At 46.2% G+C, this 16227-nt stretch overlaps 1 protein-coding gene across 1 annotated transcript; it reads left to right on the top strand.

Moving 5' to 3' along the window:
* Positions 1–3089: 3089 nt before the first annotated feature.
* On the top strand, positions 3090–12127 carry LOC308224712 (uncharacterized protein; the record flags this gene model as incomplete). The annotated part of the gene is made up of 6 exons (XM_080624881.1): positions 3090–3183; positions 3317–3673; positions 3787–4068; positions 5477–5536; positions 5828–6102; positions 7075–12127. The coding sequence occupies 6 exons, from the start codon at positions 3090–3092 to the stop codon at positions 7318–7320; spliced, it is 1314 nt and encodes a 437-aa protein (XP_080481007.1). The 3' UTR covers positions 7321–12127.
* Between the last annotated feature and the right edge of the window lie 4100 nt (positions 12128–16227).

Raw genomic sequence — 16227 nt, 5'->3', positions numbered from 1 at the left:
TTAAAAGCCTATAACAGAATTCACTATATCAGTCTACTTGCTTTTATACCTATTTCTTATCTTCTGTAATTCCTTCTCTTTTTGGTAATAATTATCAGACTCATATTAATCCTGTGCATAGCACCTATTGATAACTTTTGCATGTACCTTTAAAGGTACACCTACAGAGCATACCCAGAATGTCTCCTGGATTAAAGTTCCTCTGCCATTAGTCACGTTGCCCAAAGAAGCTGTGGCTGCCCCATCTCTGGAAGTGTTCAAGCCCAGGCTGGATGGGGCTTTGAGCAATCTGGTGTAGTGGAAGGTGTCTCTGCTTGTGGCACAGGGTTGGAACTACAGAAACTTTAAGGTCCTTTCCAACCCCAAACCATACCATGATTCTATGAAGAATAATAAAAAAGACTACTTATCAGAAAAATCAGAATGGTAGGAGTGGATGGGGACATGGGAATATGAATGGTCCTTATAGTCTTTGTCTATCCTCTACCCTTCACCTAATCAGCAGTGAAATGGACTCGTGATACTTCAGAAAGAGGATCCTAGATGACAAAGGGCAGAAGAAAGGGAAGTTTTCTTCACTTGCATTCTGTCCCAGGAGTGTGGGGTCTCCCACAAAGTGCAAGGAAAGGCAGACAGACCTGTGGTTCTGGGAGAATGGGAGCTGTGCAAATAGTGGTGTTTCTGATGGCTTTTGTCACCTGCAACGGTGAGTACCTGCTTCAATGTGTAAGAACAAAAGTCAGAGCCCTAACAGGGAAGGGATTCGAATTCTAGTTTCTTAATTTTTAAATTATTGGCTGTGGAAAGTCATTAGTTTCTTGTATAAAAAACGGAGCCTGAGAATTCACAACAGTCTCCTTTAGCAGCAGATACAACAAGGTGCTTTTAAGAGTAGACCAATGGGGTGGTATTGGGAAAAAATTCAGCTCCCATGCCCCAAAACAAGAACAAAACAGGATTGTTCAGGAGCCTTGGACAGGACCGGATTTGGTGCATGAGCTTCCAAAACAGTCTTTTGAAAGCTGGAATGTGTATTCTCCTATAATTTAATAACACATTACTATTGTTCTGCTAGCATGGTCCTGGGAAGAAGAGCTGTGATTCTGACACTAGGTGTGGGCACACATGATTCCTCTCTGATAATCTCCTGATCTTCTGACTCTTTAAGTGCATTAGACAAGGTGATACTGGAATCCTTGCTTTGATTCATATGCCCATGAGGCACATATGGCACTGGCACCAGCAGAGGATGGTTTCGGGAAACAGGAGAAAGGTGCTTTAACAAGTGCACAGAAGCACAGAATTGCTCCTGACCTTCAGAAAAACAGATCAAAGTATGTTCCCTATTTTGTCATAAAAAAACATCTTAGCAGATTTCTGGGATCTGCCTCTCAAGTGACTTACTGTGAGCTAATGCATTTGAACATAACCAGTGCCTTTCTGGGGAGGAGGGGAAAGGGGGAGCAGAACAGGAGGGTATGGGTAGAGGTGAGCCAAGCCCACCTAAATTCAGGTACTTTGCTACTTACAAGGGGCAATGCCCAGAAGAGCTGTGGTCTCAGTGGGCAGACAGCTGGAATGGTCGGGAGAATGAGCCAAAACTTACCACCCTCTTTTCCTGTGCCCACTCGAGTGCTTGGCAGGGTGCTTGTTTGGGTGAAGCAGATATGAGCCAAGAAATCTAGGTCAGATCTGAAGTTCTCTAAGGCTAAAGCAAAAAGGGTGGTTTTGGTCCACCGTTCCTGTTCCAGGTCCAGTACTTCAGAGGAGATCCCTAAAGGCTCCTGCCTGCATACTTCTATGCTACCAGGACACTGGTGCTGGCAGGCTGGGAAGAAAGATGCTCAATTGTTCTAGAAAATGGGACAGAATATGATTTCAGGGTTGGTTTTTTTTCCCATTATCATCCATTACAGACAATATGAATCTCTCAGGTCAGTCTTCTAATTTCTAACACAGCCCTTTAGGTTTTTGTCTGGTCCAGCTGTATTTCCCTCTTTTGGGAGACTTGACGTTGTTTGTCTGGAAGAGTAGACCCCAGTTTAAGAAGCATCACTGGGAGGATTTACATTTAAAGGTGCTGTTTCAGGGGTTTATATTTTGCTGAGGTTCTCCCATTCCTTCCAATCAGCTTTCTTTTGGAGTCATCCCTGCTAATGTTGAAATTGGTCATATACAGAGTGCAGCTGCTCCACAGGGAATCAGTGGATGCTGGCAGCTATTTCATGGCACATAGCAATGCAAACAGCACCGGAGAGATGTTTAAACAGAATTGTGTCCAGATGAATACACTGAATAGCAAACATACTTGAACTTGAGTGCCCCAAATGCCTTGAAGGTACTTTTGAGCAGCTTTCTCAACAGCTTACACCCTTCTTAATTTTTCTTGATGGAAGTTTGTGAAAAGAGGAAGAAGAGAAATGGAAGATCTTTAAAAACTGATACATCCAGGAATTGCCTTTGTCTGGAATGTGAGATTTGAAGAACAGGGCTGTGCCTGCCCTCTCTAAGTCATCTGGTAAAGGAATACCAAAGCTCCTTGTCAGAAACAAGGTGCCAACATGCTCAGCCCCAGCAATTCTCTTGCCTGTCTCCATGGACACAGATCCACAGATCTTGTCTTCCTCCAGCCGGCAGCTCCTGTCAGCTCTGGGACAGGCTGTTGCACAGAGAAGTGCTTCTCCTTGCACAGCTATACTGCTGGGTCCTGTGAGCACCAGGGAAGTTGTATGAAAAATAGTGCTGTTCATGAATGCAAAAACGTTGCATTCATTGTTAACTACAGTAAAGCAGTGAAGTTGCTTTGTTCATCCTTCCTCCCATATAGAACATAGAAGTCAGCATTGAAAGTGGTGGCGTCAGATCATCCCATGTCAGTGGGGGGAAGTTCTTGCTCTTTGACTCATCATGTGCAACTGTAAGCAGAAAGCCAAGCAGCAGAGGCAAGGTGTAAAGGCTGAAGCTAGAGAGCAGGAATAAGAAATGCTCCTTAAGGTCTTGTGAAGACTGCAGCTGTGATGCTGCCACCAGGGGCTGGATTTGTGCTTCTCAGAATTACTTCTCAGAATTATTCCGAGAAGGAATTGAGAATGGGCAAGCGTCCAGAGGGAAGCAATAAAAATAGCCATGAGGTCAAAGCAACTGTTCACTTCCCTATGCTCAGTGAAGTCGGGATAGGCCCAGGTTTGGCTGGCTGTGGTCTACAGCCATGACCTCATGCTGGCTTCCACCGCCTGATGATTCCCACCTAATCCAAAGGACGTTCTCCTCTTCTGCTGCATTCTTACTTCTTCCCTTCAACTCTTGTTGCCTGCAGCCCTCCTGGATCTGACTGGTGTCCACCAGGTCCAGGGCACATGGATGGGATCTGTCACTTTACCATGTACCTACGTGCCCTCAGATGGTTTCACACAGCAAACGCTCATCTGGAGCATGGAGAGAGACCACAGCACCTCCACCATCTTTCGGAGGGACTATTCTGGTGACCACGTCCTGCTGTCTCAGTTCCGAAACCGGGTCAGCGTCCCAAAGCACAGCCCAGGGGATGCCTCACTCTTAATTGAGAACCTCGAAATCCCTGATAGTGGACACTACACCTGTCAAGTCATCTGGAGGACTACAAATAACAGCGTGATCACAAGGGAGGTGACCACTACGGTTAAAGTTGTCAAAGGTAAGTCCAGCCGTAAAGCCCTGCTCTTGTGTAGCCAACCTAATCCACAGAGCATGAAGGTGAAGCAGCAGCTGGTAGGAATAATCTTTCACGTCATCTGCTTTGTCTTCCAGTGGCAGCAACCAAGCCCATCATCAGGGCCGGCAAACTGGGGCTGACAGTACCCGCAGGAGCCAGGACCAGCCTGACCTGTGTGGCCAGCGGGTCCCCCCCCATCAGCTACCGCTGGTTCAAGGGCACCCCGGGACAGAAAGCCCTGCTGCTGAGCAGGCAGGCTGAGCTGGTGTGGGACAGCCTGCAGCCCTCCGACACTGGGAAGTACTACTGTGAGGCGGAAAACAGGGCTGGGGCCGGGGCTGTGCAGCAGAGCGACGCTGTTGAGCTCACAGTGACAGGTGAGTCCCCAGGATAGAGTTCCTCATTGCTGCAGATGACTGAGACAGGGAGTTTCCTCTTTCATAGTAGGATCAGCTATGTAATGTTAAACATGAATTGTGTCCTCATTGCTTTCCCAGAAAGGAAATCACAGATTGATACTCCTCCTGTTTCGGAGTGTGCCTGATTATGGGAGGGGTTAAGACAATGTCCCCTGTGTTCTTTTGGGACCAGAACTGTGCAGGATAGGAGCTTGACTCCTACCCGTGGCATGTCTTACTCTTACCAGACTTGTACTGCTAACAGAGAGCAGGCGACATGGCCAGTTGATTAGTCTCTCCCACAGGGTCCCCAGTCACACAGCAGCCCACCCCTGGGAGAGGCCAACACACCAGACCCCTGTTCACCCCTCAAGGCAATGTGCCCCAGCCAGTGACCACAGGTAAGTGACCTGGGCTGCAGGGGAAAGGCTGCTTTCACCCTGGCACTCTGTGAGTGACAGAGAAGGTGAGTGAGACAAATCCACTTGATGCTCCTTTTGGGCTGCAGATCCTCTTTGCAGGTAGGATAAAAATGATACTCCCTGTCACAGAATCACAGAGTCATTAAGGTTGGAAGGGACCTCTGGAGATTGTCTAGTCCAACCCCTCTGCCAAGGCAGGGCCACCTAGACCAGGTTACACAGGAATGCATCCAGGTGGGTTTTGAATGTCTCCAGAGAGGGACTCCGGCAGTGTTACCCACTGCTGTCCCCAGGCGTGGGCGCTCAGCTGAGGGTAGGTGGGTTGGAGCCCTCCAGGACAGCAGCAGAGCCAGAGCTAGAGGGGCCTAGGAAAACTGGGAGGTTGCACAGCTTCAGCAGGAGGTCACCTGGGGCAAGAAACCTGATGTGGGACTCCAGGGAGCTTTTGGGTGTAGCTGCCAGTGGTACCCCCCCTCACACCAGCCAGGGAATCACCATAAGAGAGATGAAGTGCGAAAGTCTTGTGGAAACTCAGATGTAGGGTGATGTCAAAGCATTCCCTGGCCGTGCTGTAGCCAGCCACAAGCCTGGTACCTAGATCTGCACCATGCTGGGCAGAGCTGCCAGAGACCCCAGGGGTGATGGCTGGGGGGGGGAACAAGTGTGTGCAACATGCTTCTTGCATGTCTGCTGGCAGAACATACACAAGATGATATGTCAGGAATAAAAATCTGTCTTGTTGCTCTGAGAGCAGGTTCAGTGGGTGTTTTGGGTGTTTTCATTCCATCTACTTCAAACATGTTAGACTGAGGGAATCAACCGTGCTCATCGAAATGGGGCAGCAGTTACATCCATGCGGAGCTGTGCTGGTGACCCCACGGAAGCCACTGCCAGCCCTGCTGCTGCTTTCCCGAGCAAACCCAGCTCTCCCAGCTGGGTCACAAAGCGTTCCTCCCTCCTTACAGGTCTGACCACAGGGAAGCAGCTCTCCGAGGAGGGTTCGGAGGAGCCTCCCGTTGCCACGGGTGAGTGGAGTCCCGTGATGGGAAATGCGCGGTTTGCCCCGAGAGGGCAGGCTGGTAACTGCACGGCAAACACCGGGATTTCACTAGGCGGGAGCCACCCGCCCCTGGCGCTGCCGAAGGGCTTTTGCCGCCCGGAGTTCGCTCTGTGGTTCTGCCTGGAAAGGGCTGTCAGCGCTAACGCTGCCCACAGCGCGGCGCGTGCCGCTTGCTTTAGGGCACTCGCAAAGATCGTTTCGCCGCGACGTCCGGTTCCCCCGGCGTGGTCACAGCGCTCTCCTTCCCCGTCCGCAGGTCTCTCCGCGCCCCGGTACGCGCTGCCGGCCGCGCTGGCGGTGGTGCTGGGCGTAGCGGCGCTTGGAGCGCTCCTGACCGCACCTCGGTGCCGGCGGCGGAATGCGGAGGGTGAGAAGAGGAGGGCAGGGCGGGGGGCCCCGGGACGGAACGGGCGGCAGAGAGCTGTCCTGCACCGAGGGAACGGGCAGGCGGGACAGCGCGGAGCTTGGCACGGCTCCATCCGCATCCCCATCATCCCCAGCCCCAGCTGGTCCTTTCTAGGGGGAGGCAGGGTGGAAGGCTTATTCCCGAAGATGGGAACGCATGGAAGTGGGTGGGGTTTTTGTCTGGTTTGGGGTTGTTCGGCAGGATTTTATTTTTCCTGTGACACCTGTAAAACCTGTTGATGCACAACTTCGGTTCTTCTTTTTTTCCAGAACTTCTCCATGAAGTTGCTTTGTGAGTACTGGACATCAAGAAGATTTTGGGGCATCACACTGATGTCTGTTTCCAGAAAGCCTCTTTCTTTGCTCAGTGAAAAGCCAGACAGTTCTTTGACTTGCAGGGGGAGGATCTGAATGCCTTGACAGTCAGTTTAGCACGAGGACATAGACATCTTATGGCAGGAGGCAGCAAGAGTCTGTTCTTTATTATGTTAGAATGAGAGAAAGATATTCTGGGTCCGTCACTATGCCTTGAAGGTGCCATAGGAAAACTATTCTCTGCATTAAACTCCCACCATCATTCCACAAAGCAATGAACAGGAATTCTCAGCTCTTCCTTTGAGATAAGTTCCCTCTTCTATAGATGCCTTTCTCTTTAAGAAGCATGACCCAGTGTTTACCCAAGTACTATTTTGTGCAATTCCTATTTACTTACAATTACACAAATGTATTTTCTGCCCTGTCCTAATGTCAATGTTTAATCCCTTCATACTACTTTCCTGTTTAGAGACCTACCTTAGCTATCTGTTAGCTTCACACATTGCTACTTTTCCTAGTTACTACTGGTAGTTATGTTGCAAAGGCTAGATTATCTAATGGGAACTATATTGTGCATAATATGATAATGCCATGAGAGTTTATGTTCCCAATGTTAACTGTTTATTGCTTCTTCTTGTATGTGTAATTCTTTCAATGTTACTTTCTAGTGTCTTCCAGAACCTCCCAGGCCCTCATTAGATCAATATAAACTTCGCTGTTCTACAGATTATGTGGTGGATATTGTCTTGGACTAAGACATGAAGCAAATGATTTCTCATCTAGTCATTCCTCTCAGTAATGTCTCCCTGTTGTTTCAGCCACAGCACTGCAGATGTCACCAGACTGGAGACTGACGGGGAAGTCCCTGTTAAGTGCCCACACGAAGATACAAATTCTAAGACTGAAACATCCAATGACACTTTCACTGTGAAAGACAACAGCCTTGACAGCATCCACATGAGGAAAAATCCTGAGTATGAGAACCTTATGAATGCAATAGAATTGGAATATGAAACAGGAAGAATTTAGCAGAGTACCATCTTTTGCATATAAGTAGTTGTGCAGGCTGCAGATGGTAATGGTAAACTTCACCAAAGGAAACTCGTCTCCCTGTCTACCTCCTGCTCTGACAAATATACCAGTCTCACTTTAACCTAGCTCACTAACTTCCTTTAACCCAGGGGAACCTTCTTGGGCTTTGGCAAATGAGGCCTGCCCATTGGTGCGGAAACCCTCCACCAAGTGGTTATCTACCTGGTTCTGTAGAGCAAATGATTTCTCAGCAGCCTGAAGGTCCGAGGTGAGGAAGACTGGATCTGAAGGAGTGGAAACACAAATGTCTTTAGCCTGCTGTAGCTGAGTGCAACACTGCCAATAACACTGGCAAAGTGTACTCTCAAGGGCATATTCCCCTGTTTGTACATCCCAGACTGCGAGGAGCCATGGACTGTGCTGGAAACGGTTGTCCTCTAGCTTTTACAACTCAACAAATATTGGTTGTACATCCTCTTTGTCCTTATGTCTTTTTTGTTAGAGCATGGCAAACAGACCACATAGCGCAGGCTGATATTCTAGGAATGTCATTTTTCCTATCAGACCAGAGCTCATTGCTTAGACGAAGAGGGAATGGCCCTGTAAGCGATAAGCTGCCTAACTGCCACCCTCTGTTTTTTCCTAGAAAAGCAGAATTTGTGTTGAAGGAAATGCTAGCATTTTATTTTTACAATGTGGGGGCCAGAGGCATAATAAAATAGAGAGAAATTTGAGGCATTTCGAAGGATGATTGAGCAAGGGATCTCCCTGGACACAACAGAGTGACACTGATTCACTCTGTGGGACACGAGTCAATCTGATTACAACAGAGATATTCATGCTGGCCTATGTTATGGGGATGCTGTAAGTGCTCATGTTTCTAAAATGCCTTGAAAAGTGCTTTATTGGCACAGTGTATTTTCTTTCCCAGGACAAATACAAAAGGCTTCAAAGGACTTTTTTTTTTTCCATGTGGATTCTGACTTCCTTGTTTTTTTGCCACCCAGTGCCATCATTTTTCTGTTGCTTGCAAATTAATGTTTTTCTTCTAATCTTATTCTGCAGAACAGGCAGAGGTACAGTCATGGTCACAGTTTGACCAAGGTGGTTCCTGAGCTCCAGGGCTCTTTTTTTTTTGCAATTCCTATTTACTTACAATTACACAAATGTATTTTCTGCCCTGTCCTAACGTCAGTGTTTAATCCCTTCATACTACCTTCCTGTTTAGAGACCTACCTTAGCTATCTGTTAGCTTCACACATTGCTACTTTTCCTAGTTACTACTGGTAGTTATGTTGTAAAGGCTAGACTATCTAATGGGAACTATATTGCGCATAATATGATAATGCCATGAGAGTTTATGTTCCCAATGTTAACTGTTTATTGCTTCTTCTTGTGTGTGTAATTCTTTCAATGTTACTTTCTAGTGTCTTCCAGAACCTCCCAGGGTGCTCCTGTGGTCTGCCTTTCCTGTCTGCCAGACAGCATCCTGCTTTCCTACAAGGCTTGGTAGGCAGATCAGGGACAGGGAGAGGGGATGCCACTTGGCTTTAGCAAAGCAAATCTGTAGGAAGAGTTACTGGCTTTTATTAAAGCAGTCAGTGCAGCCGGGGGAGCATGGGGAAGCAGATGAGCTCTGGGTCAAGTAGGCCCTCCTTCTTGGCACTTAGATCTGCAAAGCTTTGGTCTGCTGCCATGGATCTTCCCTTCCCAAGTTGGAAGCCTACTACCAGAGTCACATAGCTTTTTATGGCCTAAGCATGAGAAAGAGGAGCCTCACAGTGACACTTCTTCAGGACAATGAAGGTAAGATCAGCGAGAAAAGCCTCCTGTCTCTATTATGAAGGCTTTAAAAAAAAACAAGGAGCATGCAGGGATGGCTGTGTTGCAGTGTCAGGCTGCTGTGCTTCCCAAGGGATCTGTCTGTCTTTGCAGGGACCGTGCCAATGCCCCACTCTAAACATTGATCTCAGCTTGTATATTGGTGGCCAGAACTGGCCAGCTCCCCCTGTCCCATCTGGAGGGGAGAGCTGGGCCCTGACCAAAGGCAAGCAGTGCAGGAACCATTCCAAATGTGTGTGAGGGCGTCCCATGCTTTGCACCTGGGGTGAGGTAATTCACTTGCTGTAGCTGGCACAAGCATTCCCAGAAGCCAGCCTAGGAGACACCAGGCTGAAGCAGCAGCTTCTGGTGTCAGCAGTACCAGAACAAAAGAAATCAGGGGAAGGTGTGGCTGTGGTGGTACCCACGCAGGGCAGTGTGGTGCGAGGTTGATGCTGTGTGGGAAGGGAACTGAAAACTCAGCTTCCCCCTCCTCACCTCTGCAGATCCAAGCCCAAAACACAAGACATGGTGCTCCCTCTTCCTCTCTCCACCCTCCGCCAAGTGCCATCTTCATTCATTTTCAGTTATTCTAATGTTTTATGCATTTTTGTTCATTTATTGTTGTTTTAAGCTCCCAGCTCCCTCACTAACTATGTAACACCATGATTTTTCCAACTTCTGATTCTTCCCAGTGCTGATCTGCTCTTAGGAGGTCAGGGAAGCTTCCTCAGGAGACCGGAATGCTGCAGAGGAAGAAGGCAATAGGAGTTAAGAAAGGGGCAGCAGATGCTCCAGCTGAAGCAGATTCTATGTACTTCGTGTTGCCACTGTCTCTAGTTTGGGCAGCAAAACAGCTTTGGTCATAAATAGAACAGTGAAAACACAAAAAGTCTCTTGCCAGTACCAGGGCTGTTGTTTCTCCCTGTGCAGCATGTGTGTGGGGTTTTATTATATTTTTGGCATGTTTGGTTGTAAAAGCCATTTGGAACAGAATATTTTTCTTCTGGAAGTCACAGAGGGCTTTGCTGTATTGAGTCACCATCAAACAAGAGAACTTCTCCTTTCCTTGCTCTAGTCACTCAACTGCTGGGCGCCAGTTTTCCAGAAAGGAAACCTCAGCTTCCACTCTGAAACTACAATGCCTCCAAAAATTGTACTATTTCTAGTGGCCAACAAAATGTCATGAGACTTGCAGCTCCCCTTGCTTCAGAGCAGCTGAAGTGCATGTACAACAAAAGGGACCTGTTGGCTTTTACACTTTCAGGTTTGCCCCGGCCTTCAGAGCCCTTCTGAACCTGCTGTTCTCAGAGTGAGAAAGAGAGGGGAAGTCCCAGATAAAACTGTCCCACCATAATTGGTATTTGTTCGTATAAAAGAGGAAGGGATTAACTTTTCTCTCCTTCCCCCCAGCCATCTAGAAAGAACTAGGGCTGGGGAAGTCATCTAAAGAGCAAAGGGACAAAGTCTACTGAAAGCAAAACTGGAAATGCACAAGAAAATGACAAAGAGCATAAATGAACACTTGGCTAGCTGTGGTGCAGAAGAGTTCAGGTCTGTTGAAAGCTTGAGGGCTGTGATGACTGAAAGGGTTGGAGCTGATACAGTTGCCTGACACATGAAGGATTCACCAAGACAAAACAAACCCTGCAATAATAGACTTTGCTCTCCTTTGAAGCTGACCTCAGTGATAAAGATCAGGGTGATGTCTGTGAGTCACGAGTAGGTGCCTGAAAGAGACCACGGGAGGGTGAGTCATACCAAGTAGGACCATGTTTGTTCAGAAGTGCACAATAAGCCCTACTGATAGGACCCATTCAAAAAGCAGAACACAATTTGCTTAGGCAATGATATACCTTCATTGGTCCCAGCTTTGTACAAACTCCAACTTCTTCAAAATATTAGCAAGAAATAGTTGCAACAAAAAGCCCAAAAGCTTAACATTAAAATTTACCAATATTCTCAAATATTGCAGAATTAGCTGGTGGTACTGTCCTAAAACAAGTCCGTAGGGTCTTGGGATTTTCTTAGTTCCCAAGTTTTCAATGTTGAATGCTTTCAGAGAGTTTGATTTGTCAGACTGGGCTGGGCATTCCCATGCTGTCATTCCTCCCACCCTGAGACAACTCTAGCTGGATATCTGATTTGCTGCAAGTCAGTTACTAAAACTGTTTACCAATCATTAGATCTTCAAGAGGGAATTACTTTAACTAAACAGAAGAAATGAAAAAAAAAAAGCAATAGGCAATCTTGTCACAAGTGCTGTTTAGGAATAGCCATTCAAAAACAAGGAGTCTTCTGCAAACAGCAATGCTTCAAGAAGTGATGGCTTGCAAGGTCTAACTTAAAAACAGATTGCACAAACATGCTTTTCTCTGGCTAATGGGATAAAAGGAAGTTAACCAGCAGCCTCATTAGTTTGTACTCCAATTGCAAATAAAATAAGATTCCTTCATGTCCAAATAAAAGATTCTGTATCATGGATAACCCTGCCCTTACCCATGATGTCGTCATTAGAGTTGCCAGAATCCTTGTTAACTGAGCAGGATTGTAAATTAGTAGCTGGCTAGTTAATGCTGTGGAAGAGAACAGCACTGGTTTTGGCTGCAAAGAAGGAGCCAGGGCCCAATTCTCTGCCTTCGCAGTGTGGAGGAACTGTACCAGCACCACTTCTGTTGATGGTACAGATTTGCTGTACTATTGGAGTACCCCAATAGGCACTTCCGAAACTGGGGTGGAAGGGAAACCTGACAGCTCAGGATCAGAGTCAAGCATTCAGTAATGATGGGATGGGTTGGTCAGTACCTCGCTGGGTACCTGGAGCTGGTCACCTTGGTGTGCCGCGGCGTTGCTCAGCAAATGCCTCACTTGGGGTATTTGACAAACTGACACTCTGCACACTGAGTGTCGAACTCAGCTTGTCAAATACACGCAGTGCTGCACTTCACTCGGTGGGTGTTGCAGAGGTCTTCTCTGGGTGCCATCCTTGGCAAATGGAGAGGGAAAAGAAGGGCTGAAACTGCTGTTAACTTCAGAGAATTTTTCCAGTTAGCAGAAAACATCATTATCCCTCCTGTATTTCCCCCTCTAACGTTTTCCTTTGTGTGAGAGAGAACTATGCAAATAGACACTGCCTTCTGCTGAGGAAAACAGCCACTATATTAATGCAAAGGCTGAAGCTCCGTGGAGCTGAAAACAATGCTGAGAGCTCCAGAGTAACCTTCTCCCTTAGCTATACGGCTATACTGGTAGCTTGAAATATTGACAAAATGCCCATGGCAAACACTCAGCCATGCCTTTTGGGTACAACATCATGAAGACCAATGTCTCTCTAGACACACGAAGTCTAGACAAAGACCCAGAGAACACATTGAGGGGGAACAATTTTGCATTGGCCAGAGATAAGGGCATGATAATTTAACAGACTTTTCACAGCTTTTATTTTTAACCTCCTAAATTTAAATAAGTTGTTCAGGCTTCTCATTTTTCATTCCCTCTTTTTGGGTCCTTGTGGTAATTTTGCATTTAAGCAGTCACACACGCCTGAGCGTCCTTGTATTGTAAGGTACATCAGCTAAATGCCTAATTCTAGATATGTGAATATTGCGGTTGTAACACAGATCCCAATGAGCATGGGAAGGAGCCTCTGTATCTGACACAGGTTGGTGGCTCCCTGTATGCCAAAGACAAAATTTCTATTGGCAGGAATAAGCTTAGGGGTTTACCTCTTACTGTAGCACCGATAGTTAAAAATCAATATTTTTTAACTGCACATAAGATCTGAAGAGACACCTCTTCAAGCCTGTCTAAAAAAGAGGTACAACTCTGAACCCCTACATGCATGCCAGCTGCGCCACTGACTCTGTCGGAGACAAGGTCAGCCACCATCACTGGGTCAAAGCCCAGTGCCATGTGTGTTCAGTTTTGCAAGGAAAAGCAGCCATAGCAGCCTCCTCTCCCTGCAAATTTCAATCCCCATCTCTGCCTGCCTGCAGGAAGCTCCTCTGTCAGGCAGAACCCCTGTATGGATTGTGATGCTAAATCAAAACTAAACCCCACATAGAGAAACAATGAACTTCAGGAATGAAGTGAAACTTTTTCTTCTGCTGTCAAACTACCCCCCTTCTGATTCATTTCCAGCAGACAGAAAAAGCCTCTTCTGCAGTAAGTGGAACTTTCCACTCCCATACACTTGCATAATCCAGACTTTAAGGGTGAGCATACACATACACTATTGTTTTGCACAAGGACCAAAAGATGCCATTGGTTGGCCTATTCTTTTAATGTCAGTGTGCATTAGTGCAGAAATGCACTTAAAGAAAATTAAATAATGAAAGATACACAAGAGAAGATTTTGCTAAGTTTTGGTGTGCTCTGTGTCCTTCTCAGATGTTGACCATTCAGAATTTCAGTTTAAAAGGATAAAATACTTTTTTCTGATCTGATATCATAAAAATCTCCCTGAGAAGTTAATCATGGCTCCTAAACCACACCTTCATAATACTGTTTTAATGTCATTCCTGTTCTCTGCACCTGGGCCCGAACATAGCTGAGTTTTAAGCTTTTCGCTTCCTTCCCAGTCGCCTCATTTTAATTTCACATGACCAGCAGCACCAGTTTGTGAGAAAGCAGCTGTGCTATTTTTAGTTTCAAAGTGAAAACCTAAAAGTGAAAACCTAAAAGCGATATGTTAACTATATTTTGGAAGGTAGTCCATCAAAGACACAAAAGTAGAATTCAGCTGAAGCGTATTACCTGCATCATACAGTGGGCAATTTATTAACCCTTTTCTATCCCTAACTTCTGGGACACTATTTTATAAAGACAATCACAGGATCTGATTTAATATTACATGAAAGTTACCTTTCCAGGTATCAAATTAAAAGCACAAATTGAAAAATGGTAATGTCAAATACGTACTATTTATGCCTGCTCTGAAACCAGCAGAGTGAAATAAGACTTAACAGCGAGGGAACAACTACAGCTTTAAAGATAAAATCAGTGTCTAGCCCAGGTTACTACAAAGGCTCTGCAATTCTTACATTCCGCCTGCCTTCCACCTTAGGCCTTTAGTGAGATGTAGATAGTGAACAGTTCTTTGTTCTGGCCTCTAATTCAGAGTGAATTTCAACCATGGTAGATAAAAGTGTGTTGCAATGGATAAAAGAAGCATGTGTATTTCATGAGCATTAGAAAACACTGTTAACAAGCTGATTTAAGATCAGCCTAGCAAAAGACATACTGATTGAAGCACAATTAGACCAAATTTCTGTTATCCCTCTCAACCTCTTGCACCACTAGTGATCCTCAGAAGTATGAAGCAGCATGGTAGGGGTGCTAAGCTGTTTTCAGGGACCTGGGCCTTCCCAGCATTTTGTCATCCTTGTGCAAATGTTTTAATGTAGCCAAGGCTATGGGTTAACATTTCTTAACCCAAAATACTCTCATTTGTGGGGTTTAGCAACAGGCCAGTCATAAAGATGCCTGGGTCCTTGTCTCAAGTCGGTCTGTCAGTGCAATTGGTCAAATAACTCTCCTTCCACATCAAACACTGCTGTACCACGAAAAGTAAACGTTTTTTTAACAGGCTCTGACTGGTTTGCATAGTTGTTGCTGATATTAATAAAGCACGGATGCACTTTCTCTACCTGGAAAAGATTTTCAGTGAGGGTTAGACACTGCACATGAATGAGAACGCAGTCATAAAAGAAAAATGAACCTGTCATCCCCAAAAGGACTCTCGGCCATATCAAAGAGTGATATGAGGCCACATGAAGAAAGACTCAGGGGGCTTTTCAGCAGAGATCAGCTACCAGACTCCCCTCAACTTCACTGCTGAATTCTAACAGCAGAATATCTGGTCTTGAGGGGGAGGGGTGGTGTGGTGGTGTAGGGAAGAAGAAAAGAGCATTGCTTCTGCAATTGCAGCTTAAAATAATCCCCATTGTGGCTTTCTGAGGGGGAAAACAGCCACTTGAAATGTTGCTGTGAGTGCAAGATAAGAGGACAGTACACAGTGGAGATAATTCTATCAGCAGATGGGAATGGAGCTTCTTACCCCACTTCATAATGATAGTATCTGATCCGAATGGATTTGTCAATGTCAGATCTTCTGGTTTCAAGCTGAAGCGGGTATTTCCAAGTGAAAACTCAGTGTTATAAAACAGACTGAGCAATCAACTCATACTCTGAGGGGAAAACAGAAAGAGTTCTTCCTGCATTCTTCAGTCAATCCCTTATCGAAGTCACAAAAAGTTCCCCTCCAAGCTGCATGTCATCTCCCAGGTATTTTCACAGGGCTGTCAGACTGCTCTGCAACTTGTGAAGAAAATAAATGAAAAGTAAAATTATTGGACAGGCCTGACTCTAAACCTAACGGCAGCATGCATACAAATGTGGCTGCATGGTTTTCACATCCTGAGTAGCAGCACGCCAAGATGCAGGCTGCAGCTGTTTCAAGACATGCACCTATTATGCAGGATTGAGTTGGAATCAAGGTCATCTTTTTAACTTAGTGAAACCTAAATTGCAGCTTGGGTTGAAAGCAAGAATACCCACAGATCTGTGGGCAACAGGGTTTGCTGAACCCCTGGCCATCAGTAACCTTGGGGCATGCTTCTCCTAGGAGCTGGAAGCCTTTATTATAACAAAGTCAAACTCGAAGGAGGCTTTGCTCATTGCAGACTTCCACTGGATGCCATCCTGTTCCATATAGGACCTTCCTGTGCTCCCAGACCTTCAGCTGACACTGTTGGCAGTTTTGCCTGACAAACACTGAAATATTTGGCTCAGTAAGGTTGATCTCATCTACCCAGCAAAGCCAGGAGCTGCAGCCCAAAGGGCTTGCTTCATCTCAGGCAAGCCAGGCCATATACCCAAGAACAGTTCTCTGTAGCACCTCTGCTGACTTGGATGAGACAGCAATACGAAAACAGAGCAAGAGGACAAATGGTGCAGCCAGTTAATGAATAACTCCTGCTCCTCAGTGGCAGGTGTCAAAACTGCTCCGTGGCTGCCTGCTCTGCTGCAGGGAGCAACTCCAGGCTAGGAGTGCTATTGCTGCCAATGAGGCCATGCTCCGTG

Source organism: Psittacula echo (assembly GCF_963264785.1).
Source record: "Psittacula echo genome assembly, chromosome: 8".
NCBI lineage: Eukaryota > Metazoa > Chordata > Aves > Psittaciformes > Psittacidae > Psittacula > Psittacula echo.
The sequence above is the reverse complement of the archived record's forward strand: the minus strand, read 5'-3'. Positions and strand labels throughout refer to the sequence as shown.